At 36.9% G+C, this 24,714-nt stretch overlaps 1 protein-coding gene across 3 annotated transcripts in view; it reads left to right on the forward strand.

Moving 5' to 3' along the window:
• MAP3K2 (mitogen-activated protein kinase kinase kinase 2) overlaps positions 1-24,714 on the forward strand; it is a 48,949-nt gene that overhangs the window by 15,355 nt on the left and 8,880 nt on the right. For 2 of the 3 annotated variants that reach the window (XM_068138918.1, XM_068138919.1), the window contains exons 2-11: positions 3,838-3,907; positions 6,182-6,300; positions 7,960-8,000; positions 10,826-10,925; positions 13,056-13,169; positions 13,756-13,855; positions 15,087-15,217; positions 18,077-18,156; positions 20,021-20,088; positions 23,114-23,209. In XM_068138918.1, the coding sequence (XP_067995019.1) occupies positions 3,904-3,907; positions 6,182-6,300; positions 7,960-8,000; positions 10,826-10,925; positions 13,056-13,169; positions 13,756-13,855; positions 15,087-15,217; positions 18,077-18,156; positions 20,021-20,088; positions 23,114-23,209 (853 nt within the window). In that variant the 5' untranslated portion in view covers positions 3,838-3,903. Of the gene's footprint in view, positions 1-3,837; positions 3,908-6,181; positions 6,301-7,959; positions 8,001-10,349; positions 10,371-10,825; positions 10,926-13,055; positions 13,170-13,755; positions 13,856-15,086; positions 15,218-18,076; positions 18,157-20,020; positions 20,089-23,113; positions 23,210-24,714 lie in introns of those variants that run through there. The other variant, XM_068138920.1, reaches the window with a different exon arrangement.

The raw sequence follows: 24,714 nt of genomic DNA on the forward strand, positions 1-24,714 counted from the left end.
GCTTTCTTCCTTCCTTTTTTTTTTTTTTTTTTTTAATCCTAGCCTACAAATTTTTGTATGTGACCAAGTCAGCCATAACAGACAGTGTAATATGTCTGCCACTGTTTGTGTGCAGGCAGCTTTAACCCTGTTTGTTACAGGAGATGAGTATACATATGGACAATTAGCACGGACTATTTGAACAGTTAGGTTATTGTCCACATGAGTTATTTGTCCTCAGGCTTTGTTTCATTTGCCATGAGAAAGCTAAAAGCCTTTTCCAAGAATCACCTGGATATTTTCTTTCTTCAGTGACATTCCCAGATTCTGAAAGACTTTCAGGCTCTGTGGAAGGTTGCTGATGGGAAATGAATCATGAATATGAATCAGTATCGCTCCACTCTTATATCCAAAATGCTGTTGCTAGGATATTCTTTGTTTGCTACTCTTATCACATCATCACCTTTTTGAAATTCACCCTCTGTCATCCTTTCTTTAATTACATTCAAATTCAAGTTGCTTGTGTTTCTCTGGAAGACCTTGACATAATCTTATTCTACCTTTGCATCTGCTCTTGTGTTTTGTTGCCTTTGCTTCTCCTGAGCCTTTTTCTGAGTTCCAGTTTTCTCCGTTTCACTTCCTTTTTGTCCTTGATTGTCATCTACTATGTGTTTTGCTAATGCTAGTTTGTAACCACAGATTAGCATATCCTTTTTTCCCTTTCTATTGAATGTGGGGAGTTTTATTTTTTAAATGTTGATTTTTGTCAGCTTGTTTTTTTTTCCTCTCTCCCCATGGCCACCCTCTTGTTATAGTCCACTGGAAAAATATGAAGTTAAAAACAGGAGTGGTTGCTGAGCTCACAAAGATGAGGTCTCATAAAGTCAGATTTGAAATTTTAATGTTGATAGCTTATTTTTGAAGTGACACTTAAATGCTAATAAAAAGATTGGTATGTTTAGTTGGTGATTAATTATACTTTATATTTAAATAGCCCTTTCAATCAAAATATTTTCTGTTAGACTGAGAAGTCCCTAAATTATTCACAGAAATTACATTTTTCTAGGATTTGGGGAGTTTTGTATCTAATGGTTGTGATTTTTGTTGGTTGGTTGGTTGGGGGTTTTGTTTGTTTTTTCATCTAAGGAATAAGAGGAAAGTGGAAAGGAAAAGAAATAAAGGCTCCCTCATTAATTGTTCTAAAGAGAGATGTCACTGATTAATACTGAAGAATGAGGTTTTGCAGAAAATGTTTCCTAAGATGTTTCTTCTCCAGATTGCCTTTCTTATATGAGCCCAGTTGCTCAAATATCTTGACATTCCAAGTTTGGTTATTTCACCTAGGTTGAGGAAGAACATTTTGGGTGATTTTGTTTGGAGATGGAACTTGTTCTTGTTTTCCTAAAATGTGACAGAAGACTTCAAATGCTCTGCAGAACTTTTGTGTTTCTTTGAAATGCTTACAAGGAAATATTACATAAGTACTTCTTCCAGAGTCATGTAATATATATATGTTTTTGATGTGTTAAGACAGTTAATTAAATTAAACATTTTATGAAACTGACACTAGCACTGTAGTGAATAATTCTTTGGAAGATTGTTCAAAACTACTGCAGATTTAAAAAACAAAAACTCAAACAAAAAAAGGGACATTGCATTGGAAAGAATTGAATATGTAGATTCTGGTTTGCTTTTTTGACCATTAGCAATGCAAAAAATGCAAGGAATTAAACACAGGGAAAACAGTTAGCTATGATGTATTCAGGCTATAATGGGAATCCCAGTTAATTCTAAGTAAATCAGATCTCTTTCCATCTTGTGGAAAGCCCGATGATTCTGTCCTTAATTTGACTGATTTTGGCTACTGTCATATGAAAAATAAATTCATTACAGACCCTGTTTTCCTCTCTGAAGATTAGTATGGATCCCTTTTCATGGTTTTCTTTTTTTGTTATGGAGTAACAGAAGCTTTTTCTTTTTAATTTTTTTTCTTTTTTAAACAGATTTTTCTGTCTCCTGCTGTGGTAGCATCAAGAGGCTGGAGACCATGTTAATAGCTGTGTTTTGAGACTACAGGCAGCCTGGGCCGGATAAACTATTCATAGTCTTGCAAGCTTTAGTACTATAAAAAACGTTAGATGGGAGTTTCTTTCCTACAAGATTTGGAAGCTGTTTCAGGAACTGTTTCAAGGCTGTCCATAGACTTGAGAGTATGTAATTGAATATACTTGACTTTTCAGTTTCATTTTAGGACTGCTGTGCTCTATTGTGTGCTCTCTCAGCTGATTTTTCTGATTGCAGAGTGGGACCTTTGAATCTTCTTGAAAAGCCTGATCCTTTCTGGTTATTAGGAAGCTTCAAACAGGCAATAGTAGAAAGTAATCTTTTACATAGGTAAAAGGCAGTATAGAGCAGTGACCTTTATATGGCTTTCAAGTCCAAATTTATTTCAGAAAAACATGCCAGAAATACTTGAAGCTTTCTAGTTCCAACAGTTAAGTGAATGCTGCCTAAAAAGACTTTTTGTTAAATATATAAGAAGTGCAATGCCAGAAACTCTTAGATGCCTTACTGAAGATGCTCAGAAATTCTCGAGAAAACTGTAGTGAATTTGATGTCAGCTATAAAATTGGCATTGTATTTGGGTAAGAAAGCCTCACTGTCTGGTGCTGAAAAAGCTGGCCTAAGTCCTCTCTGTTCTCAGCCATGTTCTCCCACAAGTGGCCCTGTGCTGGCATCAGTAGTCATTTGAACACTGGTAAGGAACTGAATCATGAGAAAACAAATCCTGTTTAAAAAAATAAAAAATGTGAGTCATTCTGTTATTGTAGCTCCTTGAATGAACTTGCAGGAAAATCATCTGTTTTATCAAACTAGAGTAGATATTTTGATCTGAGTCAGAGGGATGGATGGTTCACTGTGGTCAGGACAGGGAGGCCAGTAGGGAGGCTCTCTGCTTGGTCACAGTGACTGCTTAAGAAATCAGACAGTTTTCTTCTATGATCTTACATTAAAAATTCTGCATTCTTCCTGGGATAGCCCACATTATGAGAAATCTCATTGTCTGTTTGGGGATATGCCTTCTTTGTTGTTTTTTTTTTTTGCTTGTAAGCTCCATAACAGCATCTCACAGATTGTTTTAATTGGCCCTTGCTGTTTTTTGGTTTGGTTTTTTTCACTTGGCTGATGTTCAAAATACTGTGGTAGAGTTTGTTCATGAATGTGCCTGCTGTGATTCTGCTTTTCTGGTTAACTTGTACATTAAATGTTACTGCCTGCTGTCTTCCAGAGGCATTTGCTTTCAGAGATACTGGGGTCCCTGTTTAATCCTCTTGAATTATAGCGGGGGGGGAAAAATAGCAATTGAAGTTTTGTAGTTGATATAATCAGTAGGTATTGATACCTCTTGATTGGTGCTGTGTATTTTGTGTGTGTGTATATATATATATGTATATATGAACTGTATATGTGGTGTTCTGAACACAGAGCTTTAAACAGTAGATAGAGGAACCTGTATAAGAAGAGCTAGCTCTTAACAATCTGGAGTAGTGGGTATCCCATAGCAGAATGCTATGGCTTATTAAGCTATTAATCTCTATTTGCATCCTCAAATGAGTATTGAAATTAGCTTAAGTCTAGAATATTTAGCTTGGGCTTTATGTTTGCTGAAGTTTGTTCAGAGCCCGTTGAGGCTTTGGGGACAATACCTGTCTTCTCCCCATGTCATATCTACGTGTGTAATCTTATAGTTTATATGCATACGTGATAGGTAGGATATTCAAAAAACTGGCCAGTAAAGAGTTGATTTTTACATGGCTTTGACACTTTAATAACTGTAGTTTTGGGTTTGCATTTTAGGAAATAAAATAATGCTAATGAAGCAACCATTTCCTTGAAGTTCAGGTTTTCAGACTCACTGCCATTATGGGTAAGTCTTGTGTTCAACATATATAAAAATGTCATTAGGATGCTTTTTGTTTCTGTTGAAGACCAAGAACATTAAGAATTTTGGAAATCATTCATTCCTTTTCCTAAGAAATGTGTGCTTTGGCTGTGTAACTCAGTGTAATGTCTTCATGATAGGCAGTGTTCAGCTGTTTTACTAGTATTCAAAATACTTCTAATACTCATTATTTTTTTTCCCCATTGGAATCTAGCACTATGTGGTAACTTGAAAACCCCATGTATAGGAAACTGAGATTCATGGTATTAGGGTACTAGGCAATACTGACTCTGCTCTAAGTGGTAGTGGCATCTGGGGAGAAAAACTACAGCAAAACAATAAAAACCAAAACACAAAGTCTGTATTCAGGAATTTTATTGTATTCTCTTGTGTCATTGCAGTGCAGAGCCAGGGCTGTGTAGATGGTCTGTTTTTCTAAATATATAGCACACTTGTATTACTTCAAATTTGATGGTGAATTTTCAAGTTGTACATGCTTTTTAATAAGCTGACTGTGTTCTTATTGTAGTCACTCGTTGGTGCTCACTCTCACAAGGTTCCAAACAAACCAACCAACCAAAATACACACATTTTGGTAGTTTATCTTTTGTTGTTTGAAACTAAAGTAGCTGAATCCAGGGATACAGCGCTCTTGGATTTCTGATATCCTCCAACATTTTGTGTGAAGAGAAGTGAATACTTAGATGTTTTGCCACAGTTCTTTAGTTTGCTTTGTATGAAATATGCTATTTAGTGACCACTGAGAATTAAATCACCTCCAAATAACTGCTAAAAGAACTATTATTTTTTTCCTTTAGTCACTGAGCACTGGAATAACTATAACACAATGAAATAGTTTAACGCTTTTAGTTGGGGCAAATTTTGAAGTACGTAGTGTGAGAAAGGAGTAACTGAGCTGCAAGAATACCTTCATTTCTGCCTTTAAATATTGCTGGTAAAACTTGCTTTTACAGATTTGCATGTCTTAGTGCAATTATGAATAATGACAGCATGAATGATGATCAAAGATACTTATTTTCAAACCAGCTTTCTGATCTGTTAGGAATCTATTGAATTAGAACATTGAAATCCCACAATTTCCTGAATATGACCAACATATTTGCTTATATTTGAATCAAGTGTGAAGGAATTCTCATCACTGCTGAATACCTGAATTGCTTGCTTGCTGATTCTGAGTTTTTTTCAGCTTCATGATTGAGAAATACTGTTGTTAGTAATGAGTTCTTCAATAAACACGTCCATTGTTGAGTAGTGCGAAGACATAAAACCAACACCTTTTGTAGATAAATTTTGTTATCTAGTGTTCTAGATCCATGTTGAGTACACTGCTGTTGCTGTGGCAAGGAATTAATGCAAAATATTAGTGACAAATAAATTGCAGTTAGTAATGGATGTACAGATTTCTGAGCTCCTAAGCACTTTCCTGTTTAAAGTAGCATCCCAGTTCCAAGGCAACCCTTGTCTAGCATGGCCTCAGGCCATCACAGCTGCAGCAGATCATCAGGATTTAGGATATTATGTGAACTCCAAATCTAAGCTGTGTAGCACTCCTGCCCCTAAATTTCCCCCTGGGTTCAGTGTTTCTATATCTCCATGTGCATTATTCCTGTAAGCTCTAAAACCCACTGTGTTTGCAGTCCTGGAAAGGATTGTTGTTTGTTTGATTTTGAGGTTTTTTATTTGTTTGCTTGGTTGGTGTTACTTTTTAAATTACTTTGGGCTGTCAGCAAATGCTTGAGCAATTGAGGTGTTGTTCCTCTGGGAGTTTGTGTATGCTTCTTATGTGCATGACTGAACCTGTTCAGGACAGAGGAAAAGTGATTTCAGAGTACTTGCTCTTATTTTCATTATTTCACAAGTTTTGGCAGGGTATGGAAGTATGATTTCTAGTGAGCATCTCATCTATGAATATTATTTGGAACAAAGTAGATAAACTTCCCCCCTTGCCTTCTCTGACTAAGGGGAAGTTCTGCAGTTCCACAGAGCTGTCAGTCTCTGTTAGGACTTCAGTTTTTTAAACCTGCTGTTTAAGTGTGTTTAAGCTGTTTAGTTCCTTAAGCACTGTTAATGATAAATAAAATGCTTGCAGTGTGGCAGTATATTTTCTTAATTTGGCAGTTATGTATTGAAGTGTAATATGGACTTTTTGGATTTTAGAGCAATGCCTGCTTAATTATGAAATGAGACAGCAATGCACTTCGAATGTAACGGTCATTTATCTTGCCTTTCTCTGAGCAGATGAGCAGCAAGCTTTGAATTCAATCATGCAGGATTTGGCTGTGCTTCATAAGGCCAGTCGTCCTGCATTGCCCCAGCAAGAAACAGGAAAACCAAAGTCATCTTCACCTAAAAACCAGGTAATCCTTAATATCCTTACTAACCTATTGAACACAGAATGTCCTGCTGTGACTTCTATAATTATTTTTCTTGCCAGACCAGTGAGCGTACCAGAATGATCTATTAGTCTCCCCCATGTGCTGCCATTTTCTTTGTTCATGTTCTTAAATTAGCAGCAAAATGAAATGGTGGCATGTCAGACTAGATCATAGTATATGCTTAAATGACTATGAGCTTGATGAATTGAAGATTATGAGGGTATTTTGACACTATGTAGATTGATATTATGATGGTGATAATGATTATTTGATTGGTACTAGACTATTCTAAAATATCAAGGTGTGCTATATCTCTTGGAATGCTGCTTTAGGACTAATTTTATAGATATTTTAAATTGCCAAGCTGTCAGCTATATCATATTAAAGAATGTCAGTACAGCAGCAGAAACATACTTAAACACCTTTACTGCATCTTTGGCCTTGATATTTTCTTTGTTGATATGCTGGACATGTGAGTTCTTTTCAGCTGTGGTTTCTTTTTCACCTGCAGATAGTGAACACAAACAAAAAACCAGTAAATACTTAGTTGATAGGTTTGAACACCTATATGGAGAAATTAGGAGAAGATGTAGATTTGTACTCAAATTGTTGTAATAGCCCTATTGAGTTAACCGTATGTTTATTTAATTGACAGTGTAATATTCCATGAAACTTCAGCTTGTGCAGTCTGTTGTAACCTGTTAAAGATCAAAGTGTTTGAGTAGATTTGGCTCTTAAATTGTCAAAAAACAATGGCTACATCTTTTTCATTCTGTGCTTTAAAAGCTGTAATCATTCTGTGTATAGCACCGGTGCTTTAGTAGTGTCACATAAATTATCCTTGAGCTGTGACTTTAGACGTTGTAGTAAGATGCCTATGTGATCCAAAATGGTTGGAATACAAGCATGCTTGGAAAGAAGAAATACAGTTGAGCCATTTCTGAGTTTACATGTGGTAGTGATGAGGAAGAATACATGTTTGCCATTCTGTTTGAATTTGTGAAGTTTGAAAGTAAATGCTTGTGAATCCAGTAATTAGTTTGGGAGATACAACATTGTTATCGGGGGATAATCTTTGTGATTAAATTTCTTTTTCTCCCTGCAGTAGCTGCTAATAGAATGTAATTTCTTAAAATCAGGATTTTGCAGAACTATTTTATTTCCATATAACTGCATTTTACAGGTGTAATTTTTAATTGGGAAATTGAGTGTATGAATGCTGTCATAATTACATGTGTGGGTTTCTATGGTAATGCTTATGAAATAAGATCCATTTCTCAAGCCTGGAGCACTCAGCTCCAAAATGTACATAAAAACCTGTTATGGTGGCTAAATCTGTCTGCATGTTCAGGATGGAGAATTCTTTGGTAATCAGTTCTGCACTGAATTTGAAATAATGAGTCTGTTAAAATATATTGATGGAAAAGACTGTGTTTAATTAGAGAAGCATTTGTTGTACTTCAGCAAATTTTTTTGTATTATTTACACACTTTAAGCCTTTATCATATACCCAGGCAGAGGTAGCTTGTTAAAAGCCCTTGGTGTATGAGAAAGGATAACATTTTTGTACTTCTTAAGGATATTAAGTGTTTTCTAATGTGGGCTTATTGAATGAGATTTCCTTTATCTCTTCTCCGGCAGAATGATGTTAGAGTCAAATTTGAACATCGAGGTGAAAAAAGGTAAGATGGGAACACAGGAAACTGTCTTGTCTTTTAATTGTTTATAGAACTTTTGGGGATTCCTATCATGCAGTTTCAAATAAACTGTTCATAGCTGAGTGTATTTGGTTGAAATTTAAATTTCATTTTGATCTGAACACAACTGAAGGAGAATTAATATGTTTTAACTGTGGGCTCTAGGTATATGTAAGTGTAGATGTATCTTACCATATAGCCTTGTCCCATGTAATATCCTATGAGGACAGGCTGAAGGAGATGGGATTGCTCAGCCTGGAGAAGGCTCCCGGTAGACCTAATAGTGGCCTTCAAGTACCCAAAGGGGACCTACAAGAAGTTTGCAAAGATCTACAGTGATAGGACAAGAGGTAATGGTTTGAAATTAGGGAAGAATGGATTTAGTTTGGATGTTAGGAACAGCTTCTTTACCATGAGGGTGGTGGAACAAGCTGCTCAGGGAGGTAGTTAAGGCCCCATTCCTGGAGATATTCAAGGTTAGGCTCTTCAAGGCTCTGAGCAAACTGATCTAGTGGAGGATGTCCCTGTTAACTGCAGTGGGGTTGGACTAGATGACCTTTTGAAGTCCCTTCCAACCCAAACCATTCTGTGATTCTGTGATTATTGTTTTTACACTTTAAATAAAGGTTTTTAGCCTATAACAATTACTGAGATCATTACCATAGATCTCAAATATGTGTAGACCAGCACTTATTTAATATTTTTTCTGTATCATGTGTATTATAAATGCCTGATAATATATTGTTACTGGAATACCCAGAGGAAGAACATCCTGGATTGTTGGATTGTACTTTGGAGGAACCAGTCTGAGAACTATAATATGAAAAATGGTTAGACTTTATAATTAGGTTGTTTTCATTGATAACTTTGAATAATCAGTTAAAGTTTATTTTCATTTTGTGTGAATGAGGCACATGCTTAAAGTGCACAAACACCTACCACTATGTATGTTCTGATGGTTGCTCAAAAGCTTTCACAGAAGTCGATCTACAATTCCATGTTTTGTGGACAACTCATTTTTTCTGTCTTTCTGAAAGCATAAACCTTCAGTGTACCTATAGAGAAATGGTTATAGAGTAAGATTTTTGAAAATACATAATGAAAAAGTAAATAATATCCTGGTCATGATATTAGGTAAATTCCTTAGGTTGCATTCTGAAGCAGTCTTTACTTATTCTACTACTGGGCAGCCCTTAACATGATGTGCAATACATCAGTGCATATCCATGCTGATTCCTTTATGTGCTGTCTTTACACAGAGGAGTAAAACAGCGGTAAATTCCCTAGGTATTAACATTCTTCAGCTTCTTTCAATCCCTTTTCCGAAAGTGACATGTAACAGTGCATCAGTAATGGTTAAGTGCTGCAAGTAATTTGGAGGAAATAAGTCTTTTCAGATTCTTTGAAAATTGAGTACTCTCCTGCCTAGCAATTTATTGTGAAATAAGTGGAAGCATGAATTTAAAACAGAGAGCTGTTCACTCACTGCCAGTCTGCAGGGACAGTGCAATTTTGCAGGTTATTTTAATTCACTTTTACAATGGATTAAGTTAATTAAATATGAATACAAGCATGATGTGTGTATGTGGAAAAATACCTTTCCCAGGCTGTTATGATGATGGGCCTAGCTGTGTTTTGGACTGCCTCAAGTAACTTGAGCCTGCTTGCTCGGGTATACTGGACAGTCCAGGATCATTGCTCTGCATGTATTACAATACTTCTGTTGCCTGAGCGTGTAGGTCTAAAGATAAAATAACGAAATTATGCAAGCAATGATAGTGATGCAATGGCTTTCTCACTAGATTTTTGAAAAGGGAAATAGAAAAGAGAAGCGATTCTAGAATTTTTTTCAGTAGTGAATGTAACATGGTGCTCAGGCTTGCTAAACAAAGTAACTGCAGTGAGAATTGATGTTGGATTGTGTTGGGTTTTTAAAATATTTTCTTTTTTTTCCAAATACATTTTAATAGGAAATGGCCTGGCATCTAGCCTCATTTTAGTGAGAACTGTTGTTCCCTAACCAGTGTACCAACTGAAATACTGATAAAAGGGACAGTTACCCTTCACTGAATTTTCTGCTTTGCAAAATTTGAGTGCTGTTTCTTTTTTGAATGTAACTCACTAGCTTAGTCACTTTTAAAAACTGTCTTTGTTTGCTAGTGGTGTTTCTCAAATATCACAAGCATTTTCTGTAGTGAAAAGTCAGTTCTAGGCAGTTTTGCGATTTGTATTGATGAGACATTGAGTTAAAAGAAAAATCTGAGTTGTTGACCTACAACTGCACCATTCTTGCAGGAGCACACCTGAAGCACAGTCAGTGATGGACTCAGCAGTTTGAGCATGTAATTCATTATGGTAAAGATGGTGATGTTTAGTTATCTTCCTCAGATAAGATAGTCTTTTGGTTTTCCAGTAGATGGGGGCTGTAGGAGTAAATCCTTTCTAATGCATATGCTTGTCAGCTTATGGTACTCTATTGTCCTAGTTTTCTGAAGTAGAAAATTGTAGATGTTTCTAAGAATGTGCCTCTGGAATGGAGGCATGCAAAACATTAGGTTTAGACGCTGTATGCGAGCAAGTAAAATAGTCATAATGAGTTTGAATTTTATGTGTGATTATCCCTTATAATTCTCCACTGCTTTTCTCTCTTAATGACTCAAAATATGGAGAACAGGGAATAAAGCATAGCCTCTTAGGGTCTTTTTAGTAATGAATTTAATTCTAAGGTGGTTCTTAAGTAATGAGTTACCAGATTTTCACAAGTAATAGACACACAAAACAATGTCTTTATAAATTAAATTGTGTTTCAGGATCCTGCAGTTACGAAGGCCTGTTAAACTTGAAGATCTTGCAGCTAAAGCTAAAGTTGCTTTTGGACAGACTATGGATTTACATTACAGCAATAATGAGGTAATAATCTGTCGTCTAAATTCTTGGTGACTTGTACTTTAATTATTTTAAGGCTGAAATTTACTCTCATAAGCAGCAAGAAAAACTCCTGTGCCAGAACTCCAGATTTCTAATGTGTATGTTCTCAAATGTCTAAGGCTAGTCTATAAATTAGGATAGAGAGGAGATTCATAGAGTGTTTTATGAGGAGAGTCATATCTTGAGGAACTATGTCTCAGACTTGATTTGGAACGGGTAAATTGTCTTCCTGCTCTGCTGCAGTCTCGTGTGACTTCAGGAATGTTTTTTTCTCTGAGACTTGTAGTGTTTGTGAATTTGAAATAGCATTTATCCTTTCTTGTACACCTTTTTTTCTGTAAGAATTAATCTTGTTAGGTAATAGCTGGAATGCTGCATTCTAGCAATGTTTAGATTGGAAAAATAGGCCTAACTGTTGCTCCTTTTAAGGTGACTGGTTCATAAAGGTTTCTTGGGAACAGTGCTACAACATCAAGCCACATATGCCTGATCAAATTACTTCCAGCTTTCCTTTAGAAGCAGAGGTGGAATTGTTAATAGGAAATATGTTTACAAAAGCTGGATACAATCTTAGGAGTTACTTTTGGGTCTTTTTTGCCTTAAGTAAGCAAAGTACATGGAAGATTATTCATGTGCTTGATTATGCACAACATAATTGCTGTATCTAATCTGTATCTCTGCAGAAGAAAGTGCCTGTAATTGCTGTTTGTTGGTTACTCACTACCTTACTAGGCACTTCTGTGAAACTGATCCTCAAAATGAAGAATTCCAACAGAAGGCTTTTGGAAATAGGAAGGTCAGAAAAAATGGCCTTTCATGATGTTTTAGCCTCAGCTGCATCCTCTATTAGATTTTTCTATATTTCTATATATACATACACACACATTTGAGCAGGGTTTTTGCTTGTCAGCTTCTGTACTACTTGGCAAATTGTCCTATCACCTTTCAGAAATGTGATTATGATAACCTGGTTTTAGCATTGAAACTGCAACTTAAAATGAAGAGAATGCTCATCTGTGATCAGGACTTCTTCCCTCATTCCCTTTTCTTTTTGTGTAAAAGTACTGTATTTCAACTGCTGATGTACTTGAGCTTCACTGGCTGAGACTGTTTAGAGGTAGAATAGATAATTTTTTTTAAGTCCATATTTCATTGTTCCTTTGTTACAAGCAGGAATTGTAATCTGCTTTCCTGAAACATGCCCAGTTTTAATTGTAATAAAACTCAGAGCTCAAGTGTGTTTTAATGGCCTAACATTTTCTGTTCTGAAGACAATGTATACCAAGTTAATTCTAATGAATTAGATCCATGTAAGATTCTAGTGAGGACTAGAGTTGTTCCATTGGGATCACATCATGCCTGATATTCTGTTTTTCAAGAGAGAAATTCTGTTAGTGATGCAGCTTCAAACATACAGTTGTAATGTTGTGAGATACAAAAATGTGTTTTATAAAATAGGGCTTATATTTATTTACTTCATAGACTTGCATTAATTTAGATGATAGCAAATACATTGTCACTGTTGCATGTTTCCCTGAAACCTGCAGAATATGAGGTTCTACATAGGCAGTCTCAGGCTGCGCCAGGGGAAGTTCAGGCTGGAGGTCAGGAGGAAGTTTTACACAGAGAGAGTGATTGCCCATTGGAATGGACTGCCCGGGGAGGTGGTGGAGTCGCTGTCACTGGAGGTGTTCAGGAGGAGACTTGACAGGGTGCTTGGTTACATGGGTTAGTTGATTAGGTGGTGTTGGATGATAGGTTGGACACGATGATCTTGAAGGTCTCTTCCAACCTGGTTTATTCTATTCTATTCTATTCTATTCTATTCTATTCTATTCTATTCTATTCTATTCTATTCTGGGTGCTCCTTCATTGTGAAGACTTGTTCTGCCATGCTATACCTCTTGAAAGCACCTGTAAGAAGAGTTAAGGTTGAACATCAGGTATTTCCATGCAAACTTGAGGCATCATTTAATAAATTTTATTTTCAAGCTGTTTTGAATGAAAGGAGAGGTAGCATCAGTTTATTTGTTTCTCTGCATTTGACACATTTCATTCTTATGTTCTATTTCAGACTCTTGTTTTATTTTATTCTTTTCCCTTGTTTTGTAGCTTGTAATTCCATTAACCACACAGGATGATCTGGACAAAGCTGTTGAATTGCTTGACCGTAGTGTTCATATGAAGAGTCTCAAGATACTGCTTGTAATACATGGAAATACGCAAGTATGAGTTGGCATGCTAAATGTCTTTTTCTTAAAGCATCGTTTTAAAGATGACATTTTTCCGGTTGCAAATATTACTGGTTGCTTCTTCAGTTCTTTTGAAGTACCTTCTAGCATTGTTTTCTTAGCTTTTTCCTACATCCTGTTCCTCTCTCTTTCTTTGTTTTCCCTTTCATAATAGGATGATTATTTGATACAAATTTGAGAAGCTCAAAGAGATTTTTAAGTAACTGTACTTACTTGGAATTGTTCTTTAAGTCATGTGTTGGTGACACTCCTTTGTGGCAAGCTGCATGTTTGTTTAGCAAACAATAGCAGTGGACTATAGGCTAAATACTTGAGTTATTTTGGCATTATCTAGCACATAACAGCCATGATATTGATAGGATTTGTGTACTAGTACATATTGAAAATGATTTTAAAATATTAAGAATGAGCTACTAAAATAGATAAATTTTTATATCAGTTGGCAAACATCTTTTTGGCTGCTTGAAGAAAAGAATATGCTGTACAAAGCCTATGAAGTTTGCCAGGTATTTGCATTATCTGAGTAATAACTGCAGTTTGTCATGTGTATGCATTTTCAGTCACCCAGTGTAAATAACATGGAACCCTTGCCCTCACTGGAAGATTTAGATAATACAGTGTTTGGTGTGACAGATAGAAAAAGGCGACTGTCTGTAATAGGTAAGCTACATACATCAATAGATTTAATTGTAAGAAAGTTTCTTTTCTGATATTCCCTTCATGAAGATCATGGTCTCAGTGAACACTCTTTGAATTTTTATTGCTTACCTTATTGCTGTGTATAACTACCTGAAGGAAGGTTGTAGCCAGGTGGGGGTTGGTCTCTTCTCCCAGGCAACCAGCACCAGAGCAAGAGGACACATTCTTAAGCTGTGCCAGGGGAGATTTAGGCTGGATGTTACGAAGAAATTCTTCACAGAAAGAATGACTGGCATTGGAATGGGCTGCCCAGGGAGGTGGTGGAGTCACCATCACTGGAGGTGTTTAAGGAGAGAATGGATGGAGCGCTTGTTGCCATGGTTTAGTTGATTAGATAGTGTTGGATGATAGGTTAGACTCAATGATCTCAAAGGTTTTTTCTAACCTGGTTAATTCTGTTCTATTCTGTTGGTATTCAATGACTGCAGTAGAGCTCGCACTCAGTGAATTGGAATTTGAATTTTAAGTCAAAGGTAGTTTAAATATATATAATATAGAAAATTAACAAATGACAAGCAAAGAAATCTATGTAGAATTATTTGAGACAACTGATGAATGTCCTAAAACGTTGATGTTAGTACTCTCCTTACTGAAATGTCTCTTTGTTTATATGACAATATATTTTCTTGCTCAGTTTGGGGCTCCTGTATTTTTTTAAATCTTACTTTGCTTAAGATACTTACTTTGGCATTGATAGAACCTTTTGCTTATTCATGTTTGAAGCTAGTGATGTTAATTTCCAAAGTTAATTATGAAACTAGAGACTTTAATGAATACTTTTTGAGAGACTTCATTATGCATTTATTTTGAATAGAGGTATTTGTGTTCTTGCAAATGTAATGTTCTACAAAGACAAAGCTAAGTTCTCAGGAGTTGGAAAGGATTAGTTGACGTGGATGGAATGCTCTCAGCTTTTGTTTTGTTTCAAGAGAAGAAATACACCTAGCCAGATGTGTGGGTAAATTCTATTTCTGTTCCTATATAGCTTTTTAATGCTCTCAAGGCAACACTGCCTGAAATTTTTCATAATTCCTGGATTACAGATTTTGAACGCTCTATGTAAGACTTCTATTGCTTAAGTGTTTGGGAAGTTTTTTAAGCAGTAAGTGATCTAGGCAAGGTCAGTACCTTTGAAGCATTTGAATAAACCTCCTGGGTTATCGATGACTGACGAGCCCTTTTCCTTCAAAAGGTTCTAATACTCGTGACAGGAGTTCACCTCCCCCAGGATACATTCCAGATGAGCTTCATCAAGTGGCCCGAAATGGGTCCTTCACCAGTATCAACAGTGAGGGTGAATTCATTCCAGAAAGTATGGATCAGGTATGTGTGTGACTGATTAAAAACAAAGTTGTTGTTAGTTTGATTTATGAAATACTGCTGTTCAAGAAGGATATATATTTATTAGAAAGAACATCTTAAAAAATATGTCAACACTAGAAAACATAATCTGTAAGAGAAGGCTAAAATAGGTGGGGTTTAATCTTGTAGAACCTGTTCTTTTTTTCCCTCTGTAAGTCTCTTCAATTATTTAAATGAGAAAGATAATATCCTTAATTTCCATGGTAGTTGAGGTAGCAATAGATATAAATTACAGCAAGAGATGTCTACTTCAGAAAGCACAACCCCCTTTATTTTAATGAGAAGGGTATGCAAGCAAGACCAGTTTTACAGCCTTCTCAGGTAATTAAAAGAGATTTTAAAGAATGAGTTTGGATCTGTCTGGATTATTTGGACTCAGCTGGAGTGTTGGAGTAAAGGCAAGGGGATGGCAGTGGGCCTGGCATAAATAAGTTCTGAAATACTTCTCACAGTCATGTATTTGTGCAAGGATCTCAAATAAACTATTTTGTCCTCCTTACTCACCTGCATTATTGGTGTGGGATATCAGCATGAATAAAAATCTTGCCTTCTGAATATCAAAATTGCACTTAAAACTAGTAGGAAAGGATAGAGGAATATAATAGAGCAGAGAATTGGCAATGGAGAAAGATACTGTAAGGAAGAAAAAAAAATGATGCTGCATACCCAGATATCTTCAAGTGCTTGTTGACATTGGCACTGTATTAACAAATGGCAAGAGGCATTGGATTTTATGAGCTGACTAAATGAGAGACAGATGACAGAATAAAAATGAGACAAGGAGATTGTGCAATTTATTGCACAATTTTAATGACTGAACTAGGAACTGAATCTCTTAATTTCCTGACTGGGGTGCTATTCAGTATCATAACTACGTGGTCAGATCCTTTCAGCCTAGGTGATGTCATTTTTGGTCACTGACTGATCAGTCAGATGATTTCAGAGGCTTAGGATGCCATTTCACTCTAGAGTAGGTAAGAAATGTGTAACCTGTCATGCTGTGTTATCTGTCTGTTTCATAGGAAGCTAGGCTAAAGAGCCTCAAGGGCCAGACTGGGGACTCACAACCTCTGTCTCTCTTCCCCTAAGTTGCCTTATCACCTTGGCCTACATCCATCACAGCCTACCCCACAATGACAAGAAGGGAACTTGAGGGTGCTTTCTCTGCCCTCCTGCTGATCTGCCTGAGCAGAGCTATTCATACTCTTGATGGCAGACCTCACACCTCTACAGAATAGATGGTGGGTTGAGTAGAAGTAGCCGTTGTCTGCCAGCTGGGCCTTACTGCAGTCAGTAATAGAGATAAGGAGTATGGTGGCAGGTGGGCTTTTTCCCTTTCAGAACCCACTTTTTAGTATGAAAAAAGGAATATAATTGCTGTTCTGTGGTAAACGTTGTTCTCCCCAGTAGAGAGTTCATGAAGTGTCTGACTATATGGGCTCCTCTTTCTGGACACTTATTAATAAGACCTTGATTGATGCTCAGCAAAACATGTCCCCAGGACCTTTTAAGATGTATCACAGACCATAAAAATTGTAGGGGTAACTATGTAACTTCTATCAAAACACTGATGTTCAACTCATATAAAATAACAGATGTTATATAACAAATGACAAGCCTTATTTTAGGAAGGAGCTCTTTTTAAAACAACAGATGAGCTTTCTGCTCTGTTTTTGAGAGGCGGGCTGGTAAAATTGTCACAGTAAATAGTTCAAAATTTCTGTCTCCATGGCTGAAAAAGAAATCTGCAAAACATTTTAGACTGCTTTACTGCAATAGAGAAGGGAATGATGTTTGCCTGTCATAAAACCTAGCACTTCAAGGGTAACAAAATGAGTGTCAGCCAATCTAAATAACTGGTGATAAAGAGAGGGCTCTTGATTTCAGTCTCTGAGTATTTTAACTCTGGATTAGAATTGTAGAAACAGTGAAAGGTTTGGTGGTTTGGTTTCATTGTATGATAGGTCTGACCAAGAGAGTCAGTTTTATGACCTCTTCTGAATGACACATGCCATATTTCATACAGCTCATGAGCATTGATTACTAGGTACTTAGAACTATTTTAGAGAAGAGGGGAAAAAATCCTTACAGACTATGAAATACAAAAGTTTGTTTTATTTGAAATAGAATAATTGTTTGGGGGGAAAGGGAGAGTGGTTAGGGTTAAGCATTCTCCCGTTTTCTCTTTCAGTTTTCTCTTTACTTCTGTTTAAAACTCTACATAACTCCCTTGGACTCCTAAGCAGAGATAAATGCTTTAAAGGTTTTTACAGCTGTTTTCTGTGGTGGCTGGTTGGCCAAACTTAAGCCACTACAGAGACTATATAACTTGTATACATCACAACCTGTGTCATATCTGAGAAACAGTTTTTTTCCCCCCCAAAACCCACTTTTTGGTTTGTTTTTTTAATGGTTTTATTTTTTTCATCCTTTAGAAGCCTTACTTACGTTATTTTGTTAAGCTGCTTTCATGCAGATACTGCTATAGCATTAAGAGACAATGCCTTGTACAGGAAGAATGTGGCAGTACAGCTTATGTACAAAGCATGACAGAGGATTAAATAACTATATTGTAGTTGTGAGAAAAATGATGGAATCCTTTCATGATTGCCAAATGCAATGCAGGTTCAACTATGGTAGCTAACCTTTCTGTAGTAATTAGTATTTCTGGTTCCTTTTGGGGTATTTTATGTTGGGTTTTGGTTGGGTTTTTTGGTTTGGTTGGTTTGGGTTTCTTTTATTAGGTGTTTCACAGCAGAAACTTTATTTTTGTTTAAAACACAAATTTGAACTTGTTGGTCTTTCTCTGTTATTTCTTAGATGCTGGATCCATTGTCATTGAGCAGTCCTGAAAACTCTGGCTCGGGAAGCTGTCCCTCACTTGACAGCCCTTTAGACGGGTAAATATTACTGAAATTCATTATTTATCATAATTAGATTGCATAATGTATCAGTTGTAACATACATTAACTCTTCAGCAACAGCTATTGCTGAACTTCTTCCAGAAATTCCTCTGTAAGTTACAGAACATTTATGAGAGCTTGTTGAAAGTTAATTGCTTAGTAATGCATGGGAAATAGAAGTAGCTTCTTTTTTTTAACCAAAAATTGAGACTTCAGACCTTACAATATTGTACTGAAAATTTTTGCTAAATTTTCCCAGTGAAGTTTATTCCCTGGCAGTGAGCTGGCTCATCAAAGTTATTTCTTAGGTCCTGCTATGTGAAGTAAGCTTCCCTTTTCCAAGGTAGTGGGTACCTAACTCAGGAAGGAGAGTAAAGGCTTCAACAGACAGTCCCCTTCTTTTCTTTGCAGTTACTTGTGCTCCTCTCTCCTTGTTCTTGGTTCAGATTTTCAATTTATTTTCCTTTGTTTAAAGCTGTCAGTTAGCAAGGGGCAGTTTGTACACTGGGGAGTCTGGAGAACTGTTAGGAGATACATATACGTTGAGAGGGTCACTGTCCACAGTTCCTCAGCTGCCATGTAAGCCAAACAGAACATACTCCTGTTTGGCTCATAGTTGGTCAGGCAAATAACCTTGGGTCTTACATTATGCAGACAGGCTGATCATATATTTGGAGCTGCTATACAAATAATACTGCTAATTTTATTAATTAGTAGAAAGGTAAAAAGTTGGTAACTGTTGCCTGTGGCAATTAATCAGAGTGATACTATTCCATAGTACTAGTACATTACATGTGTGATTTGAGTACACAAATATGCTTGATCTAACAATAACAACAACAAAATTAGTTAAATAATGAATCTCCATTTCACAAGCAATAAAACTATAGACATGAAAAATATTTTGTGGTTGGAGTGTGATAAGTTGTTGTTTTTTTTAATAACTGTTTAACATAGCTTTGTAGGATAAAATTTCTCCTCAATTGCCAGAGTTTTAGGTTTTTTTCTGGGGTAGGGGTGAGTGACTGATGTTTTCTTCTTCAAAACTTCTTTTGGTTGTTTATTATTTATTTTGTTTATCACTTCTACTTAGTTTGTTTTCCTTTCTTTTCTTTTTTTTTTTTTTCCCATTCAAATATTTCCTACAAAGATGTAGGTTTTGTGTCTCCATTTAGCTTCTGTTACCCATTAGAGAAATTCTTACCAGAGAAAGGAGGACATTGTTTTGGTATGTTTATGGAAATATACTGTAATCGGTTGCTCTGACTGGCAATCCCATCCATGCCTTTTGGTGGCTGGGAATTACATACCAACTGTAGGTAAGAAACAATGTGATCATGTAAGAACCAAAAAATTCTTCATCATTCTGTAACTCAATAAAATTACACTCTTAATCCTGTCACTTTCATGGAGAGAAGAGGAATTGTTTTGAGACGTTAAAAGGCTCTACGTTTCTTCGGTTAAAACTTCCTCCAGAGTTTTTGTAGGCTGTATAAGAGATTTTTGCCAGTCTGTAAATCTTTGTGTTTAGCCATAAAGGTGTTAGATATAACAGTGCTCCTTTGTGGCTTTACTTGTCATAATTCATGTTTTTACTAATATCATTGCTCATTAACAGAGTCTGTTGCTTTCCTACTACATTAAACTCAATAAGCAAGCTTTTCTGTTGTTACTGATCTTGAATTGTTATTGATACCTGTTAGATTTGATTTTCAAAATTGGGTTCCACAATTGCTGCACCAGTTTACAACTTGTACAACAATAACTTCTCATCAGTCATAAACAATTTTGAGACAGTAAGATAAAGTGTTTAAGTACTAGATTAACAGTTTTTAGAAGCTATGTGTTTTTACACTTTCAGAGACAACTATCCAAAGTCTCGGATGCCGAGAGCACAGAGCTATCCAGATAATCATCAGGAGTTCTCAGGTATGCAAAATCACTGGACATACTAGTTTTCCAGAACACTTCTTCTGGCAAATAAGTGTGTGGAAGGGATGCTCACATTGATAAGTATTGTATTAACAAGCTTCATGTGGTAGGAGAGGGCAAAGCAACAAAATCCAATCCAAATGCGCATGGTAAAAGATACAGTGGAACAGATCTTCCAAATGGTTTCTTCTAGATTATTGCAACACCACTGTGAGTGTGGTATAATTCATCTGCTTCTCTGGAAAAAACAAATGATGCAGTGAGTAAGTGCACACAATATTTGTTAAATCAGACTAATACCCATCTCTAATTTGGCACATAACCTTGGTAAATTTAACCTCAGTTGGCAGCTAAGCCCCACACAACTGCTTGCTCCCCACTGCCTGCAGTAGGATAAAAGTGAGAAAACTCATGAGTTGAGATAAAAATATTTTACTAAGTAAAGCAATAGCTGCACATGTGAGCAAAGTAAAATGTTAATTTACTACTTCCTGTCAGCAGGCAGATATTTAGCCATCTCCAGGAAAGCAGAACTTCATGCCTAACAGTTACCTGTGAAGACAAACACCACAACTCTGAAAGTTCTCCCTTCCATCTTCTTTCTCCCAGCTTTTACTGCTGAGCACAACCTCATATGATATGGGATATTCCTTTAGTCAGCTGTCCCCCTTCCCAGCTTCTTGTGCACCTGGCCTACTGATGGTGGAGTGGTGTGAGAAACAAAAAAAGTCTGAATTGTGTGTAAATGAAGTTCAGCATCTCTATATTGTCATAGAACCAATAAGGTTGGAAGAGACCTCAAAGATCATCAAGTCCAACCTGTCACCCAACACCTCATGACTACAATGCTGTTTCAGCCACAAATCCAAAACATAGCACCATGTGAGCTACTATGAAGGAAATTCTCTCATCCAAAATCAAAGCTAAATTGAGACTTCAATTTCTCTTGTGTGAAATGAGGATCACTTTAAAATTCTCATGGCTTCTGTAACTCAAAAGCACTACACAGAGAAAGGATGAAGGAGAACTGTGTGGTGTGCCTGTGGATTAATCATCACCACTAGTGTTGTTTTCACATGATACTGTGGCTTCAATCCAAGCCATACATGGTTCAGGATACAAAGTACAAGGAGTAACTTTGTAAGTGCTTTGAAGTGTCTCTCATGGACATACCTCCCTATAGAATTTTTCCATTGAACAGTAATCAGTTTCCAATGATCCTGGGGTGGTTGGTGAATTTTGGTCTATTATATACTCCCTTTGAGCTGTTGCTTTCCTAGTCAGTAGAGGCCTACATTCCTTATGGACAAGTAATACTGTGTCATCAGAAAAATTTAGAAGTACAGAGGTGATCAGTTTTGCTAAATGATTTCAAATGGACTAGACCACAACTTTGTTCAGTATGCCTTCATGATTTATCCCATTTCATTTGCTTCTTTGCCAATACAGAGAGTTCAACTACTGCCTTATTGGAACATTCTTCTAACAAATCTTTACATTAGTCTACATTGAATTTCATCTGCCATTTTAATATGCAGTCATTTAGACTCTTAAAGGCTTTCTGTGATTCCTCTCTTGGCTTTATTTCTCAAAATGATTTCGTCATCTCACGGTTCATTGTTCTATCTGGGGAATTCATGCATAGTTAAACTTCATGACTTGTAGCCCAGATTCCTGTTGAACCGTTGACCATTGACTCCCATCTTATATACCTGTCTTCTAACTAATTATTAAAGCATGAGGGGACTTTTCCCTTTATCTTGTGAATACTTTTTCCCTTCAATAATTTTTAAAAGAGGACCTATTGAGTCTGGTTTGGTAATTCATCAATTCTTATGTTTATGCCTCTTCAAATTTTATTCTTTGTAATATCTTCTGCCAATTCTGTTCTAGAATCTATGTCTAAACCTGGAGTAATTAGACATGCTGCAGTCCTCTGCCATTCTTTTAAACAAGAGGAAACTCGACAGGCTGGACAGATGGGCAGAATCCAATGGCATGAGATTTAACACATCCGAGTGCCAGGTTGTGCACATTGGCCACAGTAACCCCATGCAGTGCTACAGGCTGGGGTCTGAGTGGCTGGAGAGTGGCCAGGCAGAGAGGGACCTGGGGGTATTGGTCAATGGTAGGCTGAACATGAGCCTGCAGTTTGCCCAGGCAGCCAAGAGGGCCAATGGCATCCTGGCCTGCATCAGGAACAGTGTGGCCAGGAGGAGCAGGGAGGTCATTCTACCCCTGTACACTGCACTGGTTAGGCCACACCTCGAGTACTGTGTCCAGTTCTGGGCCCCTCAGTTTAGGAAGAATGTTGACTTGCTGGAGTGTGTCCAGAGACGGGCAAGAAAGTTGGTGAGGGGTTTGGAACACAAGGCCTTTGAGGAGAGACTGAAGGAGCTGGGGTTGCTTAGCCTGGAGAAAAGGAGACTCAGGGGTGACCTTATTGTGCTCTACAACTACCTTAGGGGAGGTTGTAGACAGGCAGAGGTTGGTCTCTTCTCCCAGGCACCCAGCACCAGAACAAGAGGACACAGTCTCAAGCTGTGCCAGGGGAGGTTTAGGCTGGATGTTAGGAAGAAGTTCTACACAGAGAGAGTGATTGGCCATTGGAATGTGCTGCCCAGGGAGGTGGTGGAGGCACCATCATTGGAGGTGTTCAGGAAGAGACTTGACAGGGTGCTTGGTTGCATGGGTTAGTTGATTAGATAGTGTTGGATGATAGGTCGGACGCGATGATCTTGGAGGTCTCTTCCAACCTGATTTATTCTGTTCTGTTCTAAGAGGTTGCAAACCACTTCAGCTATTGAATTCTTGATCCTTTGAAATGTTTGGCTAAATGTCATTTTAGTTCTTGAGATTTGTTATATTTGTAGCTTTTGTTTGAATCTTTTTTTGTTCTGATGCTTCAGCTTGAAGCATATCCTCTGATAGGTTCCTCCTTGTTTATTTATAATACCAAACTATTTGACTTACTATCCTTTGTCACATTTTACGTTCTGAAAGGTATGTTTTTATTTTCTAGTGGAGTATGATATCCCAATATTTGAGAAATTTGGAAAGGGGGGCACGTATCCCCGAAGATACCATATTTCATATCATCAACAAGACTACAATGATGGTAAGTGTGAATGCTGCCAGAGTTCTACTTCAGTCTACTGCTGTTTTTTTTTCTTAAAATGCAAAGAAGAAAATTTAGAGTGTAAAATCTTTATGAATTAAAATATTGAAGAAACTGAAAGCTTAATTTCTTTCCCTAAACTCACTTGCTAAACTTCTGATGCATGATAAAGCTGCAAGGTGTTTTACCTCTGGTAACGTTGAGTGTAGAATTCATGACTCATATGCACAGCTCCAAAAATGTTCTCTGTCTTTGACCATGTACAAGTGATACAGTAAAAGCTTTTGACCTTTTCCTATCCAAAGTAGGTATGTCAGTTAGTTTCATTTCTTGTTTTACTATAAAGAAACCACCTATTAGCAGTTTTTCAGATTAAGAGTAAATAAAACTGAAGAGTGGTGATTTAAACTGGGAACTAATAATTAGTTGGTCAAATCACTTGTTGGAATGCAAGACAGCACGTGCTGATGTGGTTGTAGAGCTGATTTGGACGGTACTGAAACTGATATAAATTTAACATGCTAGATTTCCAAAGGGAGGGAAGAGGAGCAGCTGAAGGATTGCCTGTCATGAGCATGTCAAGTGCTAGTTAAGAAGCATTAAGAAGAAATTTCTCCAAAGACCAGATGGTTTCATTTGCAGTACAGAATGAGCACAGGAATAAATGGAATTCTGTTACAGAAGTCATAGAAATACCAAATTGAGGCACTGCAAGGCAGCTTTGGTCCAGTCCCTTGCTCTAGGGCAAGATTGAAGAGGCAAAAATCTCTCACACTGACTTCTAGGTAAATTCTAAACTGACTTCAGAAGAAGAGGTACTAATTTTCTTTATGTTACTAACCTTAAGCGAGTCATGAGAGATAGATGTCTTTTTCTTCAAAATATTTTTTTCCTGTAAATGAAAATAGTAAACAGTTACTCCATTTCACTGTAAAAACACAGTGAAAAATCAGTCCCTCCTCATGTGTAACATCACAAGCACATCTATTTTCTCTCCTTAGTTTTCTTCTTTCAACTTTTAAGCCCACCTCAGACATTTTTGAAAGGCTGCTTCTTTTCTTTCCTTTCTTCTCTTCCATCTCTTCCCTCTCCCCCACTTCTGCTCTCTTACTCAACCTCAACTCAAGCTGGGTTTTTCTCATGGCCTCTTTGTAACATAAGCAAAACTCCATACATAACAGTCATGTTGATACCTTCCACAATGACACTTGAGACTTTTTATTCATAGTCACCGTACTGACTGCTGTTCAGTCTGTCCTCTGTTACAATTCCTACATCCTTTTCTGCATGACTTTTAGCCAGCCAATTACTTTACACTTAGTGGTTTATGCATTTGATTTCTCTTTATGTATGCTGGACTTTCTTACTGAATTTCATCTCTGAATCATCTCCAGTTTACTAATACTGTTGTGAACTTTGATTTTTATCTTTAAATGAATTTCCACCCACACTTGATGTCATCTGCAGTGTTTTGGTGTGTTATGTTCCATCATACATACATCGTC

This window comes from Melanerpes formicivorus, unplaced genomic scaffold (assembly GCF_026170545.1).
Source record: "Melanerpes formicivorus ecotype bairdi unplaced genomic scaffold, bMelFor1.0.p_v2 SCAF_5, whole genome shotgun sequence".
Classification (NCBI taxonomy): Eukaryota; Metazoa; Chordata; class Aves; order Piciformes; family Picidae; genus Melanerpes; species Melanerpes formicivorus.